Source organism: Cyprinus carpio, chromosome A23 (genome assembly GCF_018340385.1).
Source record: "Cyprinus carpio isolate SPL01 chromosome A23, ASM1834038v1, whole genome shotgun sequence".
NCBI lineage: Eukaryota > Metazoa > Chordata > Actinopteri > Cypriniformes > Cyprinidae > Cyprinus > Cyprinus carpio.
In genome coordinates this window covers 16,209,700-16,234,463 of record NC_056594.1, presented here as the reverse complement: position 1 = coordinate 16,234,463, position 24,764 = coordinate 16,209,700, and the positions used below count along the sequence as shown (strand labels likewise).

General features: G+C 36.6%; 1 protein-coding gene across 5 annotated transcripts; it reads left to right on the top strand.

Annotated features, from left to right (window-relative positions):
• The first annotated feature begins 416 nt into the window (after positions 1-416).
• On the top strand, positions 417-24,392 carry LOC109064023 (serine/threonine-protein kinase Sgk1-like). Of its 5 annotated transcripts, XM_042713430.1 has the most exons (14): positions 417-663; positions 803-924; positions 3,955-4,194; positions 13,792-13,989; positions 14,803-14,863; positions 20,498-20,573; positions 20,939-21,014; positions 21,127-21,315; positions 21,458-21,589; positions 22,006-22,242; positions 22,352-22,447; positions 22,586-22,741; positions 22,937-23,026; positions 23,204-24,392. In XM_042713430.1, the coding sequence occupies exons 2-14, from the start codon at positions 847-849 to the stop codon at positions 23,369-23,371; spliced, it is 1,797 nt and encodes a 598-aa protein (XP_042569364.1). In that variant the 5' UTR covers positions 417-663; positions 803-846; the 3' UTR covers positions 23,372-24,392. The 5 variants fall into 5 exon arrangements, with proteins under 5 accessions (XP_042569364.1, XP_042569365.1, XP_042569367.1 ...); XM_042713431.1 differs by lacking the exon at positions 3,955-4,194 and having other exon boundaries at positions 419-663; XM_042713433.1 differs by lacking the exons at positions 417-663; positions 803-924; positions 3,955-4,194; positions 13,792-13,989; positions 14,803-14,863 and adding an exon at positions 18,012-18,169.
• Positions 24,393-24,764: the final 372 nt, after the last annotated feature.

Genomic DNA, 24,764 nt, shown 5'->3' with positions numbered 1-24,764 from the left:
TCACTCTCCCTGCAGATGTGTGACATCCGCTGCTCGCATGATGACGAACCTGTTGAATCATTCACCCCCGCTCATTCATAAATGATTCTTGACCAAGAGAATTCCAGAAAAACAGACAGGTAGGAGAGAAAAGGAGCATGATGGATGCTCTGTGTGCGATTCAGAAGAGGGTTACAGCACTGCAGCGGTTCCTGTAACGGCAGTGGTCAGGCTAAACACCCCCATCCAATCCATCAGCTTTCATTCATCCTTCACCCATCCTTCCATTCACACAATCAAAGCAGTGGGGAGGGTGGGATGGAGAGAGAGACACTGTGATAGAGAGAGCATCCGCTTCTGCAGAAAACACGGGGGGAAGGGGCGGAGGAGAAGGAGAGAGAGTATCGTGCCATCGGAGAAGAACGAAGAGCATCAGAGAGAGAGAGAGAGGGCAGGGAGGAAGGTGCACTTCTCTCCGATTGCAGCACTTTCTCTGTCATATTGTTAAGGTGTCTGTTCGACTCCATCTCATTCTGTCTCTCTTACACACACACTCACACAGCGAAATTGTCTGTGAAATCCAGCAGCATCATCGGGACAGACTCGTGGCATCAGTGCAGCGCTGATATCATCAGTCAACTGTGACAATAATAACAACCTGGACCAGGGAAGACAACAACACAGGTATGACCACATACACAGATGCCCATGTACACACACACATGTGCTCGTCAGGCAACAGATATCACAGATTTATGCTGTCGTAATTGCTTCAGGCAACACAGATCACAATCATGTTTTCACCTTTTTGTCCATCTGTCAGGCATCACGCTGGGGTCCGCAGAGTGCGCGGGCCGGCCAGAGGCCATGAGGCTGGTCCATAATGCAGAGAAACAGTCTTTCTCCTTTAAGAAGTGCTCTGCCTTCCAGTTTGTCAAGAGGAAGGTGAGTGTGTGAGAATGTTGGGTGCTGGGTGCAGAACTTTTGTTGCTGGTAGAGACTTAAAACTGCTGTTTAGTTGGAGACGTGGCCTGGTGGTTAGTGCCTATGCTCTGACATGCTCTGCATGGTGGTGCTTATGTGGACGAATTTAGTTTGAATCGGGCTCCAGTCATTTCCTGAACCTGTCTTCTTTTTCTCTGCAAAAGCACAGAAATGTTTTAAGGTTTTAAAAGTATTTTTCTCTATGGAGGAAGTGAAGTATGTGTATTTGCATGTTTATGGATTAAAAAAAATATATGCATGTATGTATGTGATTATTTGCAATAATTGTATTTGTATTTATGATTTTTGGATAGTGTTGCTTTCATGATATGACTGATATTAAAATTATCAAGTATTTTGGTAAATAAATAAATAAATATTAAAATAAAAATAAATATTGAAATCAAATAAATATTATTACATTTGAATACATATTTTGTCTAAAGAAATAATAAAATAGGTTTAAAAAATATTAAATGTATATATTAAATATGCAAAAATATATATAAAACACTACAAATTACAATGAATCATTTTAAATGCTACAAATTAATTTTGGCATCACAGCATTATAATGTGCACTATAAAACATGCATATTAATTTTGACATTTGCGAAATATTACATTTAACAGAGTTTAATTATTTAATTGATCAATTTTTACTGTTTTTTTTTTAATTAAATAGATTTTTTTTGTTTGTTGTTATTTTATTCTAATGTTACTGCTTTTAAAGATTAAGTAAACATTAGATGAAAAAAAGATAATCTAAAAAATGAACAAATAGAGGATACCATTAAATATTGTGTATATACATGATGGGCTGTTTGTGTCGTGATTGTGAGATTGACGGATAGTTGTGAATATGCATGTATGTTTGCAATGTCATTTGACATCAGTATTAAGATGACTTATGGGTTTCTTTTGTCACCAATTTAATTAACAAAAAGGAAATTGCTATTCCATTTTGATTTGTGACTGTCGTAATGGCCAATCTAAGCATGTTTTGAATTATTTATTTAAATATAATGTATTTGTTTTGATTATAAGCGAGAAAGTGTGTATGGTTTGGCATTGAGTCCGGACTCCTACATACACACACAGCAGATGGAGTGTCAGAGAGTGACTCAGTGAGATGGTTTTGTTGGATTATTATGTATTTATGTGTACACCGAGACTGAGAGAGAAAGAATCTTCTGGAGTGCCAAGGTTGATGATTGTCTTTTGTAGGTCAGCTTGCAGTGCTGTCTTATACGTGTGTAGCATTAAAACAACCGGAGTGTGCTGTGTGTTTTGACTCATGCTGGTTTGTTAACTTGCTCTGTGTCTTTGCACTGGGCAGCACACACACATATACTGATGTTTTCTCTAGTGACTAAAGTTTGATGGGTTGCTGAGTCATCAGTAGAGCCTGTGTTTGGAGTGGTTTATTGAGTTGCCATTGCTTCGGCGTTTGATTCCTGTAAATAATGATTCATGTGCCTGACAATCCAGATTATAACAATAACACACTTACATAGCTACTGCACAGAAAAGGCAGCATGTCTTTATAAAATATATGAATATCTTATTTTTGCACTTTCTTATCAACTAAAAATTTTGGGATTAAAATGATTTCCCATTTTAGTAAAATTGTCTATATATATATATATATATATATATATATATATATATATATATATATATTTTTTTTTTTAAGAAGAGAAGAGTAAGGTTTTGGAAGCTTAAAGCTAGTGCTAGTGTACTGCCACAGTGACAACATACAATGACCTGACTTTGAAAATCTGATCAAAGAAGAGAGATAGGAAGAGGGGAGGGGAAGAGAGCAGTGAATTGTTCAGATCTGTGACTATACAGTGTAACTGTTTATTTATGTAGGACATTGAGAAGCATTGTTTTCATTAATTTCAGGATTTTTCCCCATTGTTTCCCCATTCTAAAAAAAGACAAAGGTTTGATCATATAGGCCTTTGAGATTGTTTTTTCATCTGGCATTTTGGCAGCTGTATGAAAAGTGAGAAGTGGAAATCTCTCAGCTTGTGCTCGCCGTGAGTTACAGGATTTCCTGGGGCCTAGAAAATTGCTTTTCACTCAAGGGAATGAAGTCATTAAATACACTGTACTACAAAGAAGACATATGACCCTGTGCCCTATCTCTTTTAGTCAGTCACTTTAAAATTCATATCCACAGATTGCCTCAAACAATCAAGATGTTTTCACATGACAAAATATTATGATTATCTACTTAGATTCTTTGAGAATCATGGTATTTGACAACTGGGTTTCACAAGAGCCATTAGCTGCATAAAATACTCCATCCTACTTGAAAGAAAATTTTAATTTCTCAGTTGTTTCTCCTAGATGATATTAAATGGGTGTAGATGGAAACTTTCACTTATGCATTGTCACATGTCTCTACAGTATCATAAGAGATGTCAGTGTCTCAAAACTGTGTTCAAATTTACCAAGTGTCACGGTTGGTTTGGGTTTTGGTTAATGTTCATGTTTTCATGTCTTTTATTTGGTCTTTTTCATAGTTATGGTTCCTGTCATGTGTTTCCCTCGCCCTTATGTAATCCTGAAATTTATTTTATTGCACTTTTATTGTATTTTACTTCATTTTTAAAGTCATGTATCCTAAGAAGTGTTTAGAGAAATATCTGATTCTTAGGTGAAACTTTCTGAGAGTGCCATTAAATATCAACATCTGAGCATAACGCTTTTCTATCGGATTTCATATCTACACCCAACATACTAACCCTAGATATTGTCAATACAACCCATGGTTTGATAAGCATTTCATGGAAATTTATTGCATTCTTTATCACCACATGAGCAGTGGAATTTGTTTCCTGAACTTAGTGTGTAAGGTTCCTACTCCAGGTCAAGTTAACCTCCAACTTACTGGCTACCAACCCTTGAGCCTTGAATCACCATGTACCACGATCCATTATATAGTTTATAGATGTAAACTCTTTCATGTTTCGCCTTAAGGTGCGCAGGTGGATGAGGAATCCGAAGGTGAATGTGGAGAAGGTCCAGGCTAAGGGCTTCTTGTCTCCATGTCCGAAATGTCAGGAGGGCCAGGACATGTGGTACACACATTTCCCAGCACCTTACGGCTGCTGTCACTACAGTCCTGGAGGATACTGCCTCTCTCACCCCCCCAGCCCTCTCTGTCAGCCCTATGCCCCATGCACACCCTGCCAGCCGGACAAGAACAAGACATGCAAGGTTGGGAAACTGTTCGGTCATCTGTTAATTGTTTATTCATGCATTTATTAATCCTTCAGGAGTGTCTCTAAGAGTTCAGTATGGAGTCTTGCTAGACAGACAGTTTTTTTTTTTAAATAAATGAAAATGGCATTTTTTGTCAAGTACACAGTGTACAAATAAGTACACATATTTGGCTGCATTTAATTTGTTGTTTCATTGGAACTGAGAGCTTTCCAAGATATATATATATATATATATATATATATATATATATATATATATATATATATATATATATATAAACGACAAAAATCTTAGACCAATTAAAACATTTATTTGAAACATTTTGATAAGAGAAAGAAAATACAGTAAAAAGAAACATTTAGGATATTCTTTAATAAATTGCCAGTTTTACCTGGGTACATAAAATCCCTACTTGCACTTAACATTTTTAAATATTACCCCCATGTTCACTTAAATCTAACATGTTGATAAACTAAAACTTTGAGAGAAAATAAAAGGATTTTATGAAACAATTGAGCAAAATGAGCAACAAATGAAAAAACAACAAGTGCTATACAAATAAATTTCAAATGAACTGAAAATGTTTCTGTAATATATAAAATATAGAACACAAATATGTTATTAAAACAAAAGATTTTATACATTTTTTTTCTTATTTATTATTATTTTCATATTAAAATACAATACAAAGTAATACAAAGAACTTTTGGATAGAAATTGAAGAAATGGAGCAGATGTAATGATGTATTGATTGGTAAGGGTAGGATTCAGATTGAAATAACCTCAGATAGCTTACTGCAGTTTACAGCAAACGTGAAGAGAATCACAATCATAAATAGTGTCTAGTAATGGCTATGCAATCCATACATTAGGACCTACAAAAACACTCTAAATGTAATCTTTTTCCCCATTTTGTTTGTTTATTCCGATCTCTTTCGGTGCAAGCTTTTAATCTTAGTGTGCCGTAGGGATGCATAAGAGGCTGAGAATGTTGTCTTTCCATTTAGCAATGCTAAACAGCTTCCTAAGTTGTTGCACTAGGTTAGCTGAGTTGAGTGTTTTTTCACTCTTTCCTGCAGTTGCTCCCCTGACTGTCTGATTGGCTCTCACAGACACAGATGACACAGAGCTCAGAGGGAGTCTGTATCTCAGTCATCCCTGCACAGAGAGAGAGATCACACATGACCGCATCTCTGCTCACTATATGCAGCCTCAGTTTATGTAATAGACAGGCTGTTTGACATACATTATATTGTATGTGTTGTTATTTAAGGAAGCTTTCAGGGAAGTCATGGCCTAATGGTTAGAGAGTTTGACTCCTAACCCTAAGGTTGTGGGTTCGAGTCTCGGGCCGGCAAACCACGACTGAGGTGCCCTTGAGGAACCCCTAACTGCTTCCCGGGAGCCGCAGCATAAATGGCTGCCCACTGCTTCGGGTGTGTATTCACAGTGTGTGTGTGTGTGCGTGTGTGTTCACTGCCGTGTGTGTGCACTTTGGATGGGTTAAATGCAGAGCATGAATTCTGAGTATGGGTCACCATACTTGGCTGTATGTCACTTCACTTTCCCTTTTACATAGCAAACTTTCAGAAATGTGCTGTGGTCAAGCTCTGGCACTTTCTTAACTGCAGAGGCATATAATTTGATTAATTACACAATGGCATGAAAATGAATAGGTTGGATGCTAACAGAATGGAAATTAAGAGCTGAAGTTAGGCATTGCTCAGTGAGGATCAATGTTAGCTTGTATCAATGTCAATTTGAAATTTTAGTCACACCGATTTCTGTGTTTTTATCAAACATGATGGAATGTTTTACAGTTACACAAACAAACTGACATTACAAAACATCACAGAATTAATTTTATCCATTGCTTATACTTAATAGGAAGTTCAATTTAATTCAAGTTTATTAGTATAGTGCTTTTTATGATACAAATCATTGCAAAGCAACTTTACAGAAAATTAAGTTTCTACAATATTTAGTAGTACCTTATCAGTGATGACTGTCAGTTTATGTGCATATGGCAGAAATGTTCAGAAAAATCAATTAAAGACATAAACAAACAGACGATTAACACTATTAACAGCAATTATGCAATCAAACTTATCAAAATGTGGTAGTTCTGTATGTTGTTTCAGGGTTAGCATCATCTGAGGTCCTCTGAGGGGTTGGCATCGTCTCTTCTCAGGTGTTCTGGATCCAGACTGGAGCTTGTGTAAATTCTAGTTACCACGGGATGTAAATTCAAGTAAAATTAATTAGTTTAACCCAAGTTAAAGAATAATAATGCACATTTTATCAGATATAACTGCAGTCCAAAATTATGAGATGCATTATTTGAATGTTTGGCCAAAGTGATGTGTTTTTAATCTAGATTTAAACAGAGGAAGTGTGTCTGAACCCCGACATTATCAGGAAGGCTATTCCAGAGTTTGGGAGCCAAATGCGAAAAAGCTCTACCTCCTTTAGTGGACTTTGCTATCCTAGGTACTATCAAAAGTCCAGCGTTTTGTGACCTTAGGGAGCGTGATGGGTTGTAGCGTGGTAGAAGACTAGTTAGGTACGCAGGAGCTAAACCATTAAGGGGCCTTATAGGTAAGTAATAATTTTGTAACTGATACGGAACTTAGTAACTAGCCAGTGCAAGAGACTGGTAAAATTGGGGTAATATGATCATATTTTCTTGACCTGGTAAGGACTCTAGCCGCTGCATTTTGGACTACCTGTAGCTTGTTTATTGAGGATGCAGGACAACCACCTAGCAGTGCATTACAATAGTCCAGTCTAGAGGTCATGAACGCATGAACTAGCTTTTTTGCATCAGAAACAGGTAACATGTTTCGTAGCTTGGCAATGTTTCTAAGACGGAAGAATGCTGTTTTTGTAACATGGGAAATATGATTTTCAAAAGACAACTTACTGTCTAATATAACACCCAGATTTTTGACTGTAGAGGATGTAACAGTACATCCGTCTGTTTGTAAGTATCTTGGAATGTGATGTGAGGACACAGCATAAATCTATAAATTGCATTCCAAATTGCCAATTAAAACAATACTCTCAAGAAAAAGAAATGTGTGAAACATTTTGAACAAAGAAAGGAAAACCTACAGAAACACCTGAAATATTCTTTAATAAATTGCCTGTTTTTAATTTTACCTGCAGGAACATAGCAAAATCTCTACTTGCACTGAAAATATTTGTGAAAATATTTAACATTTAAAGTTCACTTAATCTGATATTGTGATAAGCTAATTTAGGGGTTGCAAGGGGGTTTGAGAGTGTCTGTCGAAATTTTCAAAGAAAATAAAAGGATTTTATGAAACATTTTATGAAATACAAGCAACAAATACATTTGAATTTAACTGAAATATTTCTGTAAAGTATAAGATACAGAACAATATTTTCACGTTAAAATTTTAAGGAAAGGGGTCCCTTACATGTGGACCATCATATTTGGGAGTCCTTGGATATAAAAAAGTTTGAAACCACCTGAATTAACTAACATGATTTCCATCTTTAAAATTGTAAGTTTAATATTTTATGCAACATATTAATCTAGCTCTATTATATCTTGCTTTGTCTTATTGTTGTTTTATTTGCAGCACTATATAGATAGACAGACAGTGTCAATTACAGAACAATGGCTAAACCTGTAGCCATCTGAGGTTGGTTGGCTTTTGTGTTTGATTGATTTGATAACCTCTTTCCTGCTTCTCCTCTGCTTTGCCACAAACACTTCTCAAATAACCAGAGAACTAATGTCTGAGCTGTTGTATTCATAAATTATGTGTAGGAGCTACAATGGGTGGCTTGTATATCAAGGTTAGGTTGGGTTAAAAATATATGTGTCCTGACAGGGAGAATAGGAGTGGAGAAGAGGCGAGAGAAATGACACATCGTTGTGTGTCCAGTCGGTCTTGAGTAATATCTAATTCTGTTCATCCTCATAACCTGCCTTCATCATCACTGTCAGTTCAGATGTTTTGCTAATCAGTCATCGTTTTAATTATTATGATGCTTAAGCAACAGCTGATGCTTGATTTTGTAGTTGAAATCCTTCCTAACTTGCCCCCAGTAACCTGGGCTTATGATGGATCTGTATTGTGTTTCATTTATTTTGTTTTATTGACTCTTTAGGAGGAACATGATCGTGTTTTACAGTAGATGTAGCCTGGAAGGATTTTTATTTCACGTCCTGTGAAAATATGGAGAGCAGTGGGGCTCCTTCTCGCCTTGCATGTGGGTTTGTGTGCTTGTTTGTGTTTGTGTGTGTTTGGAATTAATGTGGCAGAAAGATGCGAGGAGCGGGGGGTTGCGCCGATGACTCATCGCTCATGAGGTCACAAACGCACACACGCAGGGCTAGTTTTATAGTGCCAGGTTTCGCTGGGATGAAATGAGCATAAAGTTTGATTGACCACATTGCGCTGGCCTTCAGATGAAGGGGGCTGCTTCAGTACTGTGAGTCCATGATGAGATCATATGTGATTTGTTTGGAGAATCTGCTAAATAATTATTGTATGTAGCAGATTGTTCCTGTCTTGTTGATTACATTAGGTGTCTGGTTGGTTATGACTGATTAAGCTCTTCAGTGTAGTGTTTATTAAATTTTCGGTCATCTGTCAATTGTTTATACATGCAACTATTCATCCTTTAGGAGTAAATCTAATAGTTTAAGCATCTCAAGTCTTGCTTGACAGAAAACTTTTTAAAAATAAACTGAAATGTGGGGGTCCATGGAAAAATTCTAAGAAAATAAAGGACTTTACAAAACAATTGAACAAAATAAGCACCAAATGAAAAAAAAGTGAAAAATCCTAACAGACAAATTATAATTTAACTGAAAATGTTTCTGTAATGTATAAGATATGAAACACAAGTATTTTATATATATATATATATATATATATATATATATATATAAAGAATATTTAATACAAAGATTATATACAAATTTGATATTTTCATATTAAAATACAAAACATAGTAGTGAAGCAGTCATTATGATTATATTAACTCTCTAATTGCTTATTATGACTGATTAAACTATTCAACGAAGAGGGTTTCAAGTGAATTCATCTGACAAAATTTTTGACATTTTTAATATCTCATTTGTTTTATTTGTTTCTTTCTCCTGAGAAAAAGACGTGTCTCCTCTAAAGGTCAGATTCATCTTAAGTCAAAATGAGCTCCAGCATTTCTCATTGCATTCTCCCAGAACCAAGCGATCTGCCATATGCTAGTTTGCTAATTTTATTGCTTAATACTCTTCTGCTTCTATTTTACCTGAGGAGAAACATCTGAGACAACAATAATACTTAAACTAAGGTCTCCTGATCCACGAAAGAGCAACTTCTGAGCTATAAAATGTTCATCTGGGCAAACACAACCACAAAAACACACACTTCTGCCATCGTCTGTCCACAATCCAGAGCATGTGTCATTAGTTCTCGTAAATTCAAAGCTGTTTTGATATCACTGACTGGAATTCCAGAGCTTTGACTCGTCTGGAAAACAAACGGATCAAGCAATGTTTTCCTCACCCTGCTGTGTTATTTTAAAATCACAGAGATACTGTTGTAGTTTTTTAAATATAGTTTAATAATATGATATAGATTTTTATTTAAATACTTTAATTTAATTTAAATACTAAAATATTTTTAGTTTAGTTCGTCAAGTTAAACAAAATGAAAATGAGAATGCTGCTTCGGCAACTAGCTGAAATTAGTTTTACACTTTTTATATTTTATTTTTTAATTTCAGTCAATATACATTTTAAGTGACAAATTATTTAATAGTTTTAGTTAACTATAGTTAGTTATTATTATAATAACTCTGACTTTTATCAGTACAAAACAGCATTTGTGTTGTATAAGTCATACTATAAAGGCTTCTGGACTGTCAGCCAATTAGCAAAGTACTATTTTTATCTGTTTGTTCTTGCGTCTCATCTCTGCCACTATAACCCTTTGTCCCATATGAATCTCTAGTTGGGGTTAATGCGGCTAATGGTTACTAGGTTTCAGGGGAAAACACAGCACACAGAAGTGCTGTCACCAGAGCCCTTAAACATCAGCGTCAGTTCCAGTCAGACCCCCTGCTCTGGTTCAGGTGATTCTTTATCTCTATTTTGGGCCCCTTGTCTTTTTCCCTTAACTATGGTGTTGCATGCTAACTCTCTGGTGCTGTGTCAGTTGAGGGTGGCTCTGAGCCAAATTCCCTCTCACCTTCCAAGCGTGGGCCAGCGGTGTCAGCTGGGTAGAAGTTCTTTTAAGGAAGTTCGTGACCTTCGCCTACTTTATATATTTTCCACCATCGTGCTGAAGGAGCGATTATATTTAGAGAGCTTTGTACTGGTGTAGAAAAGGCCTGAATCATTCTGTAATCTTTCCTGAATTGTTCCGCAATCCTCCTACAAAGAAGCACAGCAGGCTAATAGATTTTAGGAGGGAAGTAATACTTATTCTGTGCAATGGAATACTTTCCCGGTTCAGAGCGGGTTTAATTATGCTTACAGGATTTAGTGTGTACGACTTTACTTCGCTATACTTCAGGGACAAAAATGACCACAGTATTGAGTGAAATTTCAGTAAGCCTGCCTTTGGGGACATCTGAGGATGGCATTATTCATAAATAAAGTAATTTAATTTTTTATTTTAATGGCAGGGTTTGTCTGCATTCATTAAAATAGCTTAACATGAAAACAACTTAGCTTTATGGTATGTCATTACTTAGATAGCTTGGGTTGGACAGACAAGACTCACACGCTAAAGTGCTGATAAAATATTTTTAGCCTTTATAGAAACTGATAAATGGTAGTTGACACATGACATATTCATGACTTTTTTTAACTTTTTTTTTTCAACATCACAATGATGTGTTCATTTTTATATGAATATGTGAACTTCTATAGGTGCTGGGATTGGTCACCACAATTTTTTTTAAAGAAATTAATACTTTTGTTCACTAAGGATACATTAAATTGATCAAAAGTGTCAGAATAGACTCATACATTGTTGCAAAAATATTAAATAAAATTAGATTAGTATTTTTGTTTGTTGAGGATATATTAAATTGATCAAAAGTGTCAGAATAGCTGGCTGCTGAAAATATTTTGCCATCAGGAAAATAAAATTCAAATAAATGCTGTTCTTCTTTCTATTCATCATAGAATTTAAAAAAGTTGTTTTAAATTGTAATAATATTTTACAAATCACATTTACTGTAATTAAAATGTGTAATCTTTAAATATTATGAGTTCAGAATAAATGTATTTTTATATAATAAAATAATAAAAGTATTTTATTAAAATTAATTAAAAGTATGAATGTAAAGGATGAAAAAGTGAAAAGCAAATGAAAACATTTTCAAATCTTTTTTAAACAATACAGTCTGGTAAATGGCAAAGCAACTACATTTATTTTGGTTTTAATTGCAGACATTTTATGCTCAGTAAAGATAAACATATTAAATTGTATTTATTTTATAATTAAATACTTTCATAATATTTAAATGATACTTTTGCCTGGAACATTTTATACACCACTGGACGTCTGTGCAGGATAACTGCCCCAAAGTATTTAATGTCAAGGAGGCAAAGGAAATGGGACTTTCAGTAGTGTTTGTTCCCAGCTGGGTTTGTGATGGGATGCAGAGGAAGGAAGCCTTTTGGGAATTCCACATAGACCAATCCCATACAAGAATTTGGGGCTAATCTCCTCAAACAGAGTTTACGATTTAACCTCCCTGACTACACACATAAACAGACACAAACACACCCCAGGGATTCAAAAATATAATGAGTTTGTATTGACTAGAAAATCTCTGTCAGAGAGATTTTAGATAACAATAGCAGTGCAAAGCCTTGCATGAGAAATGCCAGCTCACTCACTGTTTGGAGGAGAGGGGAGGGAAGAGTTGCTGATTAACCGTTTTTTATCTTAACATTTTCCTGTAAGTGCACTTACATAATCGGCAGCTTTTGATGTTGAAATATTTGGGCCAGGCTGAGTGTGTGCATAAAACTAGGCCCTTAAGGAAGGCTAGTTACAGTTCCAAGATCACCTTTCCCTGAAATCTGTGCTTCATTCTTGGCATCAAAGGCTAAAGGGCAAAGTGTGTGTCTCAGTGTGTGTCCTTCTGATTATTGCGGATTATAGAATAAGCTTGAGGCGCGAAGTGACGTCTTTCACTGACCCTTGAGCTTTTATCAGCACAATTACAGCTGAACACACACACACTTCATTTTCAGCTGTGTCTTTGAGTCAAATTTACATCTAGTTCTATGACTTTTAGATGAAAAATTGCTAAGTAGACACTTTTGGAATGGTATTTTTTAATCCCAAAATAGGTATTTTATCCTGTGAATCGGGTGCTAAACCATCGTAGTCAGCCCATGCAAATTAACAGCTCTATTAGCTATTTGCATAATATATTCTTCTAAAAATTTCACCCCTTGATCTCTGAGATGATTTATGTCTTGATTTACTTGATTATTTATTTAATGAGAAAACCACAACAAGAGTTACAGCACTGATGACAAAATGCTTATATTTATACTTTACAGTGTCACCTAATGTGTTGTTTTTGCACATCAAGCTTACTCATGGGGTGTTGTTACTTAGTGGTTAAAGTCTGAGCTAGTAACTAAACTTTACTTTTTGACCCCTGCAGTAGTGAATTCATGAACTATTATCATTATGGCCTTGAACAAGACTTGAGATTGCTTCAGAGAGATTCCTGTGCTAAGTGAACTGGGTCCATTTTAAAAGCATCAGCTAAATCAGGGGTTTAACATATAATAAATATAATATATAATAATAAATGTAATAAATAATAATAAGTGCTCACCAAGGCTACGTTTAGTTGATCAAAAATACAGTAAAAACAATAATATTGTGAAATATTATTATAAATTAAAATAACAGTTTTCTATTTTAATATGATGTAATGTAATTTATTTCTCTGGCACAAAATTTTTCAGCAGCCAATCTCCAGTCTTCAGTTTCACATGATCCTTCAGAAATCATTCTAATATGCTGATTTGCTGCCCAAGACACATTTTTTTTATTATTATCAATGTTAAAAACAGTTGTGCTGCTCAGTATTTTTTGTGAGGAAACCAATGATGATGATTCAAGCTGAAGTTGAAGTTCACAAAGTTCAAACCAATAGCATTTTTTGCAATAGAATTTTATGTACAACGTAAAAATTTTGGTCACTTTTCTGTCATTGTCACTTTTGATCAATTTAATGCATATTTTCCAAATAAAAAGTATTAATTTTCTTTATTATTTCAAAAAAATCTTACTTTCCCCAAACTTTTGAATGGTAATAAATGATCATTAATTTTGGCTTTAGTACAATAACAATATAAAACAAATTATATGTAAACAAATATTTTTCTCTTTATAGTTTCACACTATTTTTTTCACACAGTATACACAGGTCTTAAATATAGAATTTAAGATGGGGATTCCTTACAAGGGGATATATTTTCATTATATTTGAGGGTCCTTAGCATTGAAAAGTTTACTACTAGGCCATGTCAGTACAATAGCTTACCTCATTTGTGTTTTTCATCAGGTGAGGAAATGGAAGATGCTCAGTCGCCATCACAATGATAATAAGGTGAAGGAGGCAGAATCAGAGGGGCATGTGATCTGCCCCTGGACGATGTCACCCCTGCTGGGAAGCCCCGTACTGCAGGAATGTTGCATCTGCAACGGACCCTTCATCACTTACGGGCATGAGGAGGCATGGCAACCACGTCAGCGCACAAAGGTCAGCACACAAACAAACGTCTCATGCAAAAATGTATGAGTAGCATTGTGTTAGACAACAAAATTATACCATACAATATAAAGAAATACAGCACAAAGCAAATCATAAAACAATATATAATTAGATGCTTTCTGGTTGTCGAACATGGTGAAACATGCCAAATTTATTGAAATTTGTACACATTTTCCATTCATCTTAATTCTTTCTGGTCTGAATTTAATTTTATCCACTTAGCTGTTTACACAAGATAAAAGAGCAGTGAGACACATGGGCCGGGAAAGCTTAGCGTAGGTGCACGTGCAAAGATGTTAATACTATCCCTCACATATTTCAGCATTCTGTTAGCCAGCTCTGCAGGGAGTTTATTAAAGAAGTGGATTTGGGTAATTGCTCTTTCTGTCGTTCTCTCTCTTTCAAGCTCTCTCTCATTCTCTCTCACTTCATACAGAAAGCTTTAGGTTTACGGTGCTAAACTGTAAGCCAGATGTCATATGATTTCAGTTTTTGCAAGCTGTAGATTAAGACCAATGTGACACTCCATCTGAAAGTCACAATTTCACTGTGATGAGTGTGCATGCATGATAAAACTGTTTGAAAGTGTTCCACTGACTCATGTGACTCTGTAAATCTAAAGCCCATTATTAATAAAGTAAAGTCATAATTCTAATATTCAGTGTCTCTTCCAAGGACCAAGGCCACATTCTGTTATTAAACTTGTGTATAGGTCAAAAGAGACATGCAGTACTAAGCCAACAAGATTGTTTTCACTGAAGATATACTGTACTGACCTACATTACTTCTTTTTTTTCTCAGGCGATGGACCTCTACTATCATGGAGACCCTGAGTCTGATTATTGTTATCCGTCTGACAACAGTAAGTTCTGTCTTTTTTTTCTCCACCAGTCTTTTATTGATTCCCTTATTTCCATACTCTTGCTCTTTTTTGTGTGTCTTTTCTCATTCACTCACCTTTCAGGATCTCTTTGCGATTGGTCATTGTACTTCCTTCTCTTCTTTTTTTGAGTTGTTTTGTTTCTTCTACCTTGCTGGTATAAGCATAACCCATTATTACCTTGATCCATGTGGGCTTAAAGTTGAACATTTAATAACTATTTTTATGCAGGTGCTCAAAACAGCACTTCTGTGAATAAAATACTCCTACACTATTCAATTACAAGCACCCAATGCCACCTGATAATGATCGAAACACACCACCCACATTTGTCAAGTGCTTGTTAACATGCATTATATTTGCTAAACTGCTCCTGACACTGATGACAAATTATGATTTTAAGTTTATGGATGATTTTTTTTCTTTAGTAACTTTTCTTTTCCAAATGATTTTTTTAAAGGATAGAATACAATTTGCTAGCCATAATATCTCTGTTTTGGGCTTTTTGAACATTTTTATAACAAAGTTTTAATGTTACACAAACCATTTTAGAGAACAGATACACTACCAATGAAACATTTAGGGTTAGTACTTTTTTTAATATAAGCAAGGGTGCATTAAATTTATTAAAAGTATTAGTACAGACATTTATAATGAATCAATGTATCATTTGTTCATTCTTTTTTTTTATTTAATACTGAAAGTAGAAAAATTAGAAAACAGCTCCTTTTTTTTCCAAAAGATGAAAAACAATAACTTTTCGAAAAATTTTCAAACATTAAAAAAAAAAAAAAAAAAAAAAAAAAAGAGAAACAAGCCCTGTCTAGGCTCTGTCCGGTTTAAATTTTGTCGAGCTATTCGTAAGTCTGGTTGTTTGGTGAGAAAAAGATTAAATGTAGCAATAAACTGTACACCTGCCGCAGCAGAGGACTATTATTCTGCTGCATGGAACTGCAGAAGAACTGATGATGGCACGGTTTGATATTCAGCTGACCAATCAGCAGAAAGGGACATTTAATTCCCTACCACGTGTAGAAATCAAATATTCAAGCTGTTTATTCATTTTTCTAACCCTGAATGAAAACGAAATTGCTGTTTTTACTGAATTTTCTATTAATTAATGCAGCATTGGTGAACAATTTTTTTTTTTTTATATCTCACTGACCACTGACTACCAATGTTTTTTGGTTATGATGTAGATGAGAAGTGAAAAGGGAGACATTTTTTTGTTTTTCATGATTTCAAGTAGACCAAACAACCCATAATTAATGACTCACTCATAAATGGTCTGTTATTGACGCTGTGGATAGAAGATTTTAAAAAATTCCCTTGCAATGACATGGCTGTATTTTATGAGTCATTTAAATGTTAGGGTGATAAGATTACAAGAAAAAGGGCAAGAGGAAAAATACTTTTACCTTATGTCTGTGGAAAGCTGTTTTTTCCTTTTTGTCCTGTCATAACTTAACACTGAACCCAGGACAGGTACAGAGAGGAGAGTGTCCCGAGGAGTCGGAGTGTCTTGGGACTGGTCTGCTGGATAAAATGTGCTTTGCCAGTTAACGAAACATGCCAAAATATAGAGCACTCTGGAGATGAGTGAATTTGCAATCACTGACACTCAGCTATCTCATAATTGGGTACTGCAGTACAATCCCTATGAAGGCATAAGAATCTGTAACTGAAGTAGCTACATCTTTAATATATTTGTTTGTGTCCATATTACCTTACTCATAGTTTAAATTTGTCCAAATTATCTCATAAGCTTGAGGATTTCTCTTGATAGAGTCACAGGTGTGTTTGTGTACGCACATAATTTGTATGTATTCATGTGAATGTGTGTGCCTGAAGGAAATTGCATAATGCTCTTGATACCAGTGTATTATCCCAGATCACATTAGTATGCATAATGTTTGGGTCCTGTATTGAGTGCTTAGCTGCACTTAAATAGGGTTTTACGTAATCCTCATCTTCCAACATAAATAAACAGTGTTTGGACACTTAGGACTGAGGCTCTGTTGATCTCTGTGTGCTGTCTCTGTCTCTCTATCCTCTCCCAGACCTCTGTTCACTTCCTATTTACTCATGAGATGAACACAAGGAGACAGAAGGGGAAGAGAATCATAATTAGAAGCTTTGAACTGAGAACTGAAAGTTAAAAAGTTTCAAAAGATTTCGTAAAACTGTTGCGAAAAATAGAGAACCGAAAAGAGTGTAATGTATAACAGTGATGACACAAAAACACAAGAAATTTCTTAGAATTTTATAAATAACCATTTAAGCAATTTCCATAATAATTTCCAACTATTAGCCTCTAAAATAGGTTCCATTATGACTTACCTAATACAGTGTGACAACTTGCCCGAGTCTTAAGACTGTGTTTGAGTATTTTGTGTGTGATCATTTTTATGCTTTGCCAAACTGTAATTCACGTTTATTTGTATATTGCTTTTCACAATACAAATCGTTGCAGAGCAGCTTCACAGAAAATTAAGAGTTGCTTATCAGTGGTGACTGTCAAGGTGATGTACATATGGCAGAAATGCACAATAAATATCATGCATTTAGTTAATGGCGTATTCAAACAAACAGTGAACTAGCAATGATTATATGCTGCAATCAAACTTATAGCAAAATTTGGTAGTTTTGTATGTTGATTCAGGGTTGTCATCATCTGAGGTCCTCTGAGGGATTGACATCATCTCTCCTAAGGTGTTTAGTGATCTCAGAGCTTTGTAAGGGTTGCATCCAGACTGAAGCTTGTGTAATTCCTAGTTACCTCTGTGGCAGACACGGTTAAATTAGTGTAGCAGCTGTTCAAACCAAGCAAAGAATGATAATGTGCATTTGATCAGATATAACTGTAATTAGTTTTGGAGAGGTGTGGATAATTATGGGAGGTTTTGGCTTTATCTAAATTCTCTTAATCAGTAGAGAGAGAATACAAAACTTTTTTTGCTGCACTCCATATCCGCATAAAAAGTCCCTTCACTGGTCTCAGTTGAGTTGCACTCAATGCTGCCTAAAAACTGTCCAGGTAGATAACTGTCCGGGTTTTGACCGACAGCCTCTATGTTCATTTAGCTTTAGCTTCTGATGAAAACAGTGCAGCACATTGTTGGAGGGCTGGAGAGACTCCGCCCCGCAGATATCCGGTGTCAGATCAGCCCCGATGGAATGCGGCGGATTGAGAAAATTCTTTCACCTCCAAACTTCCCCATCAAGCGTGTCTGCGGCACTTTACTCTCTTTCCTGACCCTATGAAAGACAAAACTTCACCGCTGACATGTAAGTTGAATCTCGCCGAATTTACCGCGGAAAGATCGTAGTTATGGAACTGTTTTTATTTAAATGACTGGAGGTGGCCGCTTATAATTAGGGTGTAGCCTAGTGGAGACATCTGTAGGTGCAGGAGCAGCGACCCGGTTTTAACACCTTGATTTAGTCTGATAAGAGCACTTGGCTCTGCCTTTCCGAAACATAAGAGACGCTAACGTTACTCTCTCGACTCTCATAAGAGACTTGTCAGGATTTACAGCACAATGAGAACTTCAGCGGAGCTGAAAGGTTTGTACTTTTTCAAGAATACGATAATCATAATAAGCAAGTGATATGTATAAAACACACAATAAGCCTATGTATAGTTTATATAATATATATACCTTAACTGGAAGGTGTGTTCAAACGTTTCTATGTTAAAATGGTTATTTAACAGCGTTACACTATTACTTACATGTTGCAACATGTAAGCAGAACCAAAAAAATTACGTGCATGTTGTTTATTGTAGCCTCATTGTTGTAGTACTTAATGCTTTAAATGCACTATATCATGAACAGTGTGAAACAAGTGTCTACATGAGATGTAGACTGTGCATAATATCTTTACTCAGTGTTGTTCGGTTACTAGTACTACCGGTAATTTGTTCTACTAATACTAGCGTGAGAACAGCTGGTGACTTCGGATGTATTTGGTTGTGAAGCTTTAAGACAATGCTGGGTTCAGTGCCGCGATGTATAATATGCTGCAAAATGAGATACAGTATAATTATGTTAAACTGGTTAAAGTCGAAATGGTTTTTGCCACAGCTCAACCATTTATGAGTTTAAATCGTTTTGAGGCTTGGGTTCAGAGCATTTTATAACTAGAGGTGTATGAGTGAATTTATTTGACGTTAATTAATAGTCTGCTGGGGTATAGGCCTAGGATTGCATAACTGTGGCAAACTAGGGCATCACATTGATCTTATGTAAATTTCCTGATATGGGCTCTGAATGACAGAAGGAAAGAATGGAGAAGAATGCTTGAATTTTCCTAGAAGCAATTAATTCCGGGAAGTCCGACTACTTTCCGCGAATCGGTTCTTTCGAACATTTCGTTTCGAACACCCGCTCAAAAGTAGATTCGGCTTATTTTACGTCATGATATTATTACGCACTGATGTAGAATGTAATTTGTAGCCACATATTTAACGTCTTATTACATTTTAATTATACATTTTAATTACGTTTCATGTATATTGAATTGTAATTGCATGTGCCCCATTAACTTTTACTATCACTCATCTGTTCCGTTAGTTGTGAGTTGACTCGATTATCGGCTCTGACGCCTTCGTTCGGACTGGTTTGTGAACTAGTTCAGTCGATTCACTGAATGATCCGACACAAAAGAACGGTTTATTCACCGTTAATCCAGTCAGTACTTTTCCAGTGGGTGCTGAATGTTGGCTCGAGTCCCTTTGCTTTTGTCCCATTCATGCGTCATCTGTCACAATGGTTAAAATGGGGGCTTTGAGGGGAAAAAAGTGAGGGAAAGAGTCATTGACTCATTGAGTGTTGTGCACTTGTGGATGGAAGTGGTTGTGTTCCAGGTATGAAAGGTATGATGAATCAATATAATCTTTACTGCTTTATCTTTACACTTATAGGCTAGTGAATACATTGTTTACTCTTGCAATAAGGTAGCAATGAGAATGTGTAGCAATACTGGGACAGTTTGTATTAAGGCAGGCAGGTTTGTTTATTAAAAAAGGAAACATTGAATCGATTTTTCAAGTTTTGACGTTCCTCTCAAAAGAACATGTAGTCCCGCTCAGCTTGTTAGAGCCGGTAAGATCTTGTTTTCAACCGTATGTAACATAACATTAGATTTTGGGTTGTGACATGCTTGTGTACTCTTCACTCACAGCTGGCCTCTCATAGACGTCACAGCTGACTCCGCTAGAACCTGCTGTACATACGCCAGGCCACGCCTCCTCTTTAAGAACGCACTCCAAGCCACGCCTCTTAGCGGAACTCGATCTCTAGCCTCCTCCCCCAGCCTTTTAAATAGTTGGAACAGTAGTGTAGGAGTTCAGTAGCGCTTTGTGTCGTTTTGGTTACGGGCCCGCAGTGGAAAACTACAGCAATGACAATCCAAACGGAGACGGGCGTCCCAGCTTCAGACTTGACCTACTCTAAAACAAGAGGACTAGTAGCTAATCTCAGTGGTAGGCTTTGTTTTTCAGATGAATGGAATCTCCCGAGCCAACTTTAGCACAGAATGGGAAGAATATTAAGTGATCTAGTTTTTTTAATGGACTTTTCTCTTTCTCTCTTTGCCTTTTCTTTTATGTGCAGCCTTTATGAAACAGAGAAAGATGGGACTGAATGACTTTATCCAGAAGCTTTCCACACACTCTTATGCATGCAAGCAGTAAGTCTACTTTATGTAAATCTGTAATGAAAATGTGCATGTTTACAAACTGATTTCCAAATTGTATTCATTTACAAAGAAAATGTACATATCTGCAAGCTTATTTTAAATATAAATGTTCCTTTATAAAGAAGAGTATAAAATATGCTTTTTCTACTTTTTTGCCATTTTATTGTTGCCAAAATAATTATTTTAATAATGTAAAATTCGTTAATTGAATTTTAATGATTTTTAATATATTAAAAATGATGTAAAATTATATTTTTTGATGTTCATATTCAGGCATATCTCTGTATTTGTTTGCTAAGTTGTTCTAGTTAAAATTATGCATGTGATCATCAGTCTCTGATCTTTTCTTCCTGCAGTCCTGAGGTCCAGTCAATCTTGAACTTGACACCTCCACAAGATGCTGAGCTGATGAACAGCAACCCTTCCCCACCGGTAATTCTGCGTTTATTTATGTCATGAAAGGATATGTGTGTATGCATCATGCATCTTTCTACAAAACAATACATGAATCATATTTGTCTAATCATCTTTCTCTCCTCTCCAGCCAAGTCCTTCTCAGCAAATAAACCTCGGCCCTTCTTCCAACCCCACCGCCAAACCATCAGACTTCGACTTCCTCAAGGTCATCGGAAAAGGCAGTTTTGGAAAGGTTCTTCTGGCCCGCCACCGGAGCGATGAGAAGTTCTATGCAGTCAAGGTGCTGCAAAAGAAAGCCATCCTAAAGAAAAAAGAGGTATGGAATCATACAAAGCCATTCTAATTCACTTCTAGTGACAGTTGTTTTAGGCTTTGGAGAATGCATGTGTTTAATAACAGCATAGTAGTCCTAGATGGTTGGTTGACCTCTTATCATGATCTCTAACCTCTGACCTCAGGAGAAACACATCATGTCTGAGCGCAACGTGTTACTGAAGAATGTCAAGCATCCTTTCTTGGTGGGCCTGCATTACTCCTTTCAGACTGCTGATAAACTCTACTTTGTACTGGACTACATCAATGGCGGAGAGGTACGTTAATTCATTTGCATTTTTTTTTAAAGAAGTTACACACAGTAGGGAGTACAACAATATTTACAAGAGAGGGTAGTCAAAGATGTTGAAGGAGACAGTGAAGCAGATGCAGACAGAAAAAGGATATCCTTTCATGAGAAGCAAAGAGGAGCGACTGGGCTCTGAATAGGAAACTCTCCTCAGGAAATGGCTGGGAGGGGAAAGTGTGTGAGGTAGGGGAGCCAGATTTAGCAGCTATGGTGGTTTAGACTCTAACTCAACAGACGTCTCTGAGGGGCTGCAGAGGGGGGTACATTCTCATTTCCTGCCATTGTTCGGGATTGTGGAGTCTAGAAAGCCTTGATTAAGGATGCCATTCAGGATATGGAATTCATGGCCTAATCGGTCTCCTCTCTCTCTTTGTCTTTCTATAGCTGTTCTATCATTTGCAGCGGGAGCGATGTTTTCTGGAGCCACGTGCGCGGTTCTATTCAGCCGAGATCGCGAGCGCCTTGGGGTACCTGCACTCGCTAAACATTGTGTACCGAGACTTGAAGCCTGAGAACATTCTCTTGGATTCTCAAGGACACATCATCCTGACCGACTTCGGCCTGTGCAAAGAAAACATAGAACCCAATGGAACGACATCAACGTTCTGTGGAACACCAGAGGTAAATAACGTTCACTTTTACTGTTAAACAGCAGCTGCTTTCAAACAAGGCAATTGCATTTGCAGTTAGTAAGCCTACCCATCTTGATGTTTCTCCTTTTGTCTTGCAGTATTTGGCACCTGAAGTGTTGCACAAACAGCCGTATGACCGGACAGTGGACTGGTGGTGTTTGGGTGCAGTGCTGTATGAAATGTTATATGGCCTGGTGAGTTATTCAAGTAAAATAAATTGATTTTGTGCCTTTAATTGAAATTATTTAACTAATTAGCTTAATTGAATTAGAATTGACTTGAGTACATGGCTTTGTACTTGATTGCTGATTGTTTTTATGGTTTCTCCACAGCCTCCGTTCTACAGCCGTAACACAGCGGAAATGTACGATAACATTCTGAACAAGCCACTGCAGCTTAAACCCAACATATCTAACGCTGCCAGACACATGCTGGAGGGCCTGCTGCAAAAAGACCGAACTAAGAGACTGGGCTTCACTGATGACTTTGTAAGTGTGTTTTAAATTTTTGATATATATATATATATATATATATATATATATATATATATATATATTTACTATATATATTAGCCATACCATATATATATATAATTGCAGTTTTTACTATGTATTAGCCATATTATATTAAATAGCAGTTTTGTCGCTGTTATATCTAATGTATCTTCTATTTCACTTTTGTAGACTGAGATCAAGAACCACATGTTCTTCTCTCCCATAAACTGGGATGATCTAAATGCCAAGAAGCTCACGCCGCCCTTCAACCCCAACGTGGTATGTTCTACTGCTCTTCTGCGTTGACTTTGGCTTTTACAACATAGCACTGGATGTTAGAGATAAAAAAAGGACCTAGTCATTCTGGCATGATTTGTGTCAAATCTTGCTATGCAAATGTTGCAGCTTCTTATCAGTTCATTACAGTTGTGTAATTTTGACGTGTTTTTGGTTCAGACGGGGCCTAATGACTTGCGGCACTTCGACCCAGAGTTCACCGACGAGCCGGTGCCCAATTCAATCGGCTGCTCCCCGGACAGCGCTTTAGTCACAGCCAGCATCACTGAGGCGGCCGAGGCTTTCCTAGGCTTCTCTTACGCCCCTGCCATGGATTCCTACCTGTAGCCCATCGACGCAGAAATGCCATTCCATAGACTCTTACCTGTAGCTCATTACCATGGAAACACTGTCCCATGGAATCACACCTGTAGTGCATCACTATGAGAAAAGAAACCCAGTCTCATTTCCCTGCCTCTGGATAGGGGGCATTTGCACATGGCGTACGGCAGCTCAAAAGGCCTTTGTTTAAAGGCCTGAGTTTTACAAATTAAAAAAAGACTTGTCATCTTCATCGACTGCATCCAAATGCACGATTTCTCCTCTGCTTTCACCCCGGGTTGTGTCAGATGGGGAAAAAGAGAAAGAGAGAAGATTGATGCTGATGAACGATTGTTATGTACTTTTCTTTTCTTGAGATTACTTCCAGCTTATTTACTTTTATAGGATTGTTGATGCTAGACTTGATTGTTTTGGATGGATTGGATGTGTGCGTGTGTGTATGTGCCTTTGTTTTAACACCCCTTCACACATGTTTGTTTAACCTAAATCATGTGATCTGTCACGTCAGTCCGTGTCTGATATAAATAAGTCAACATGACACTAAAACCACTAAAATATATCAGCATCTGATGTTTATGTGATCTTTCAGTTACACATCTGGGATGAAGTTGCACATTTATCATCCTAATTTAAAGGGCACTTCCTTTTTTGTGTTTTTCTTGTTCTTTTGACTCATGCGGAAGGTGCTAGAGGGATGTGCTGCTAATGTGTGTAGATACGCACTTGGACCAAGGAATCAGATGTCTCTGTTTTACCTTAGTCTTCCAGCCTCCTAGGATGTACAGTAATAGTACAGCTCAGAAATGGGCCAGTTTGTCTGAACATCACATTCCATGAAATAAGACTGTATGGTTATTTAAGTTTATTTGTATATTTTAAGGTCTATGTATTAGTTTTAATGTATATGGAACAAAAGCTTAAGGTATGCTTACATGTAACTATAAATGTACTGTAAAGTTGTAAAATGTTTGAATTATGTGACCTTGTTTGGTTCGCAATAAAACTTTATGGTTATTTTTCCCCAAAACAATATTTGCATTTTTTTTTCTTCCTGTAGATGAAACTAAATCATAGGGTCATATAATTTAACAAACAGATTTAGTAAACATCACACACCATGAAACGTCATCGGTTTCCTCAGATGGTCAAAGATTGCTTTTAGTGCATTGTTGTGGGTCATTTTACTTTCCTGACCCAGTGCTCACGCCTTCCCTGCACATTGAACCTCATCTTTAACCAACCATAATTGTAATTTCTCCAGCAGCTGTCAATGTTTGTATGTATTAACCAGCTCCTGGAACTGATTTTCCGAGACCTGGCGTAATGGTCTGAGCAAGTTCACCATAACAATGCTGCACTTGAGACCTTAAACTAGGTCACACATCAGTGAAATGACTGG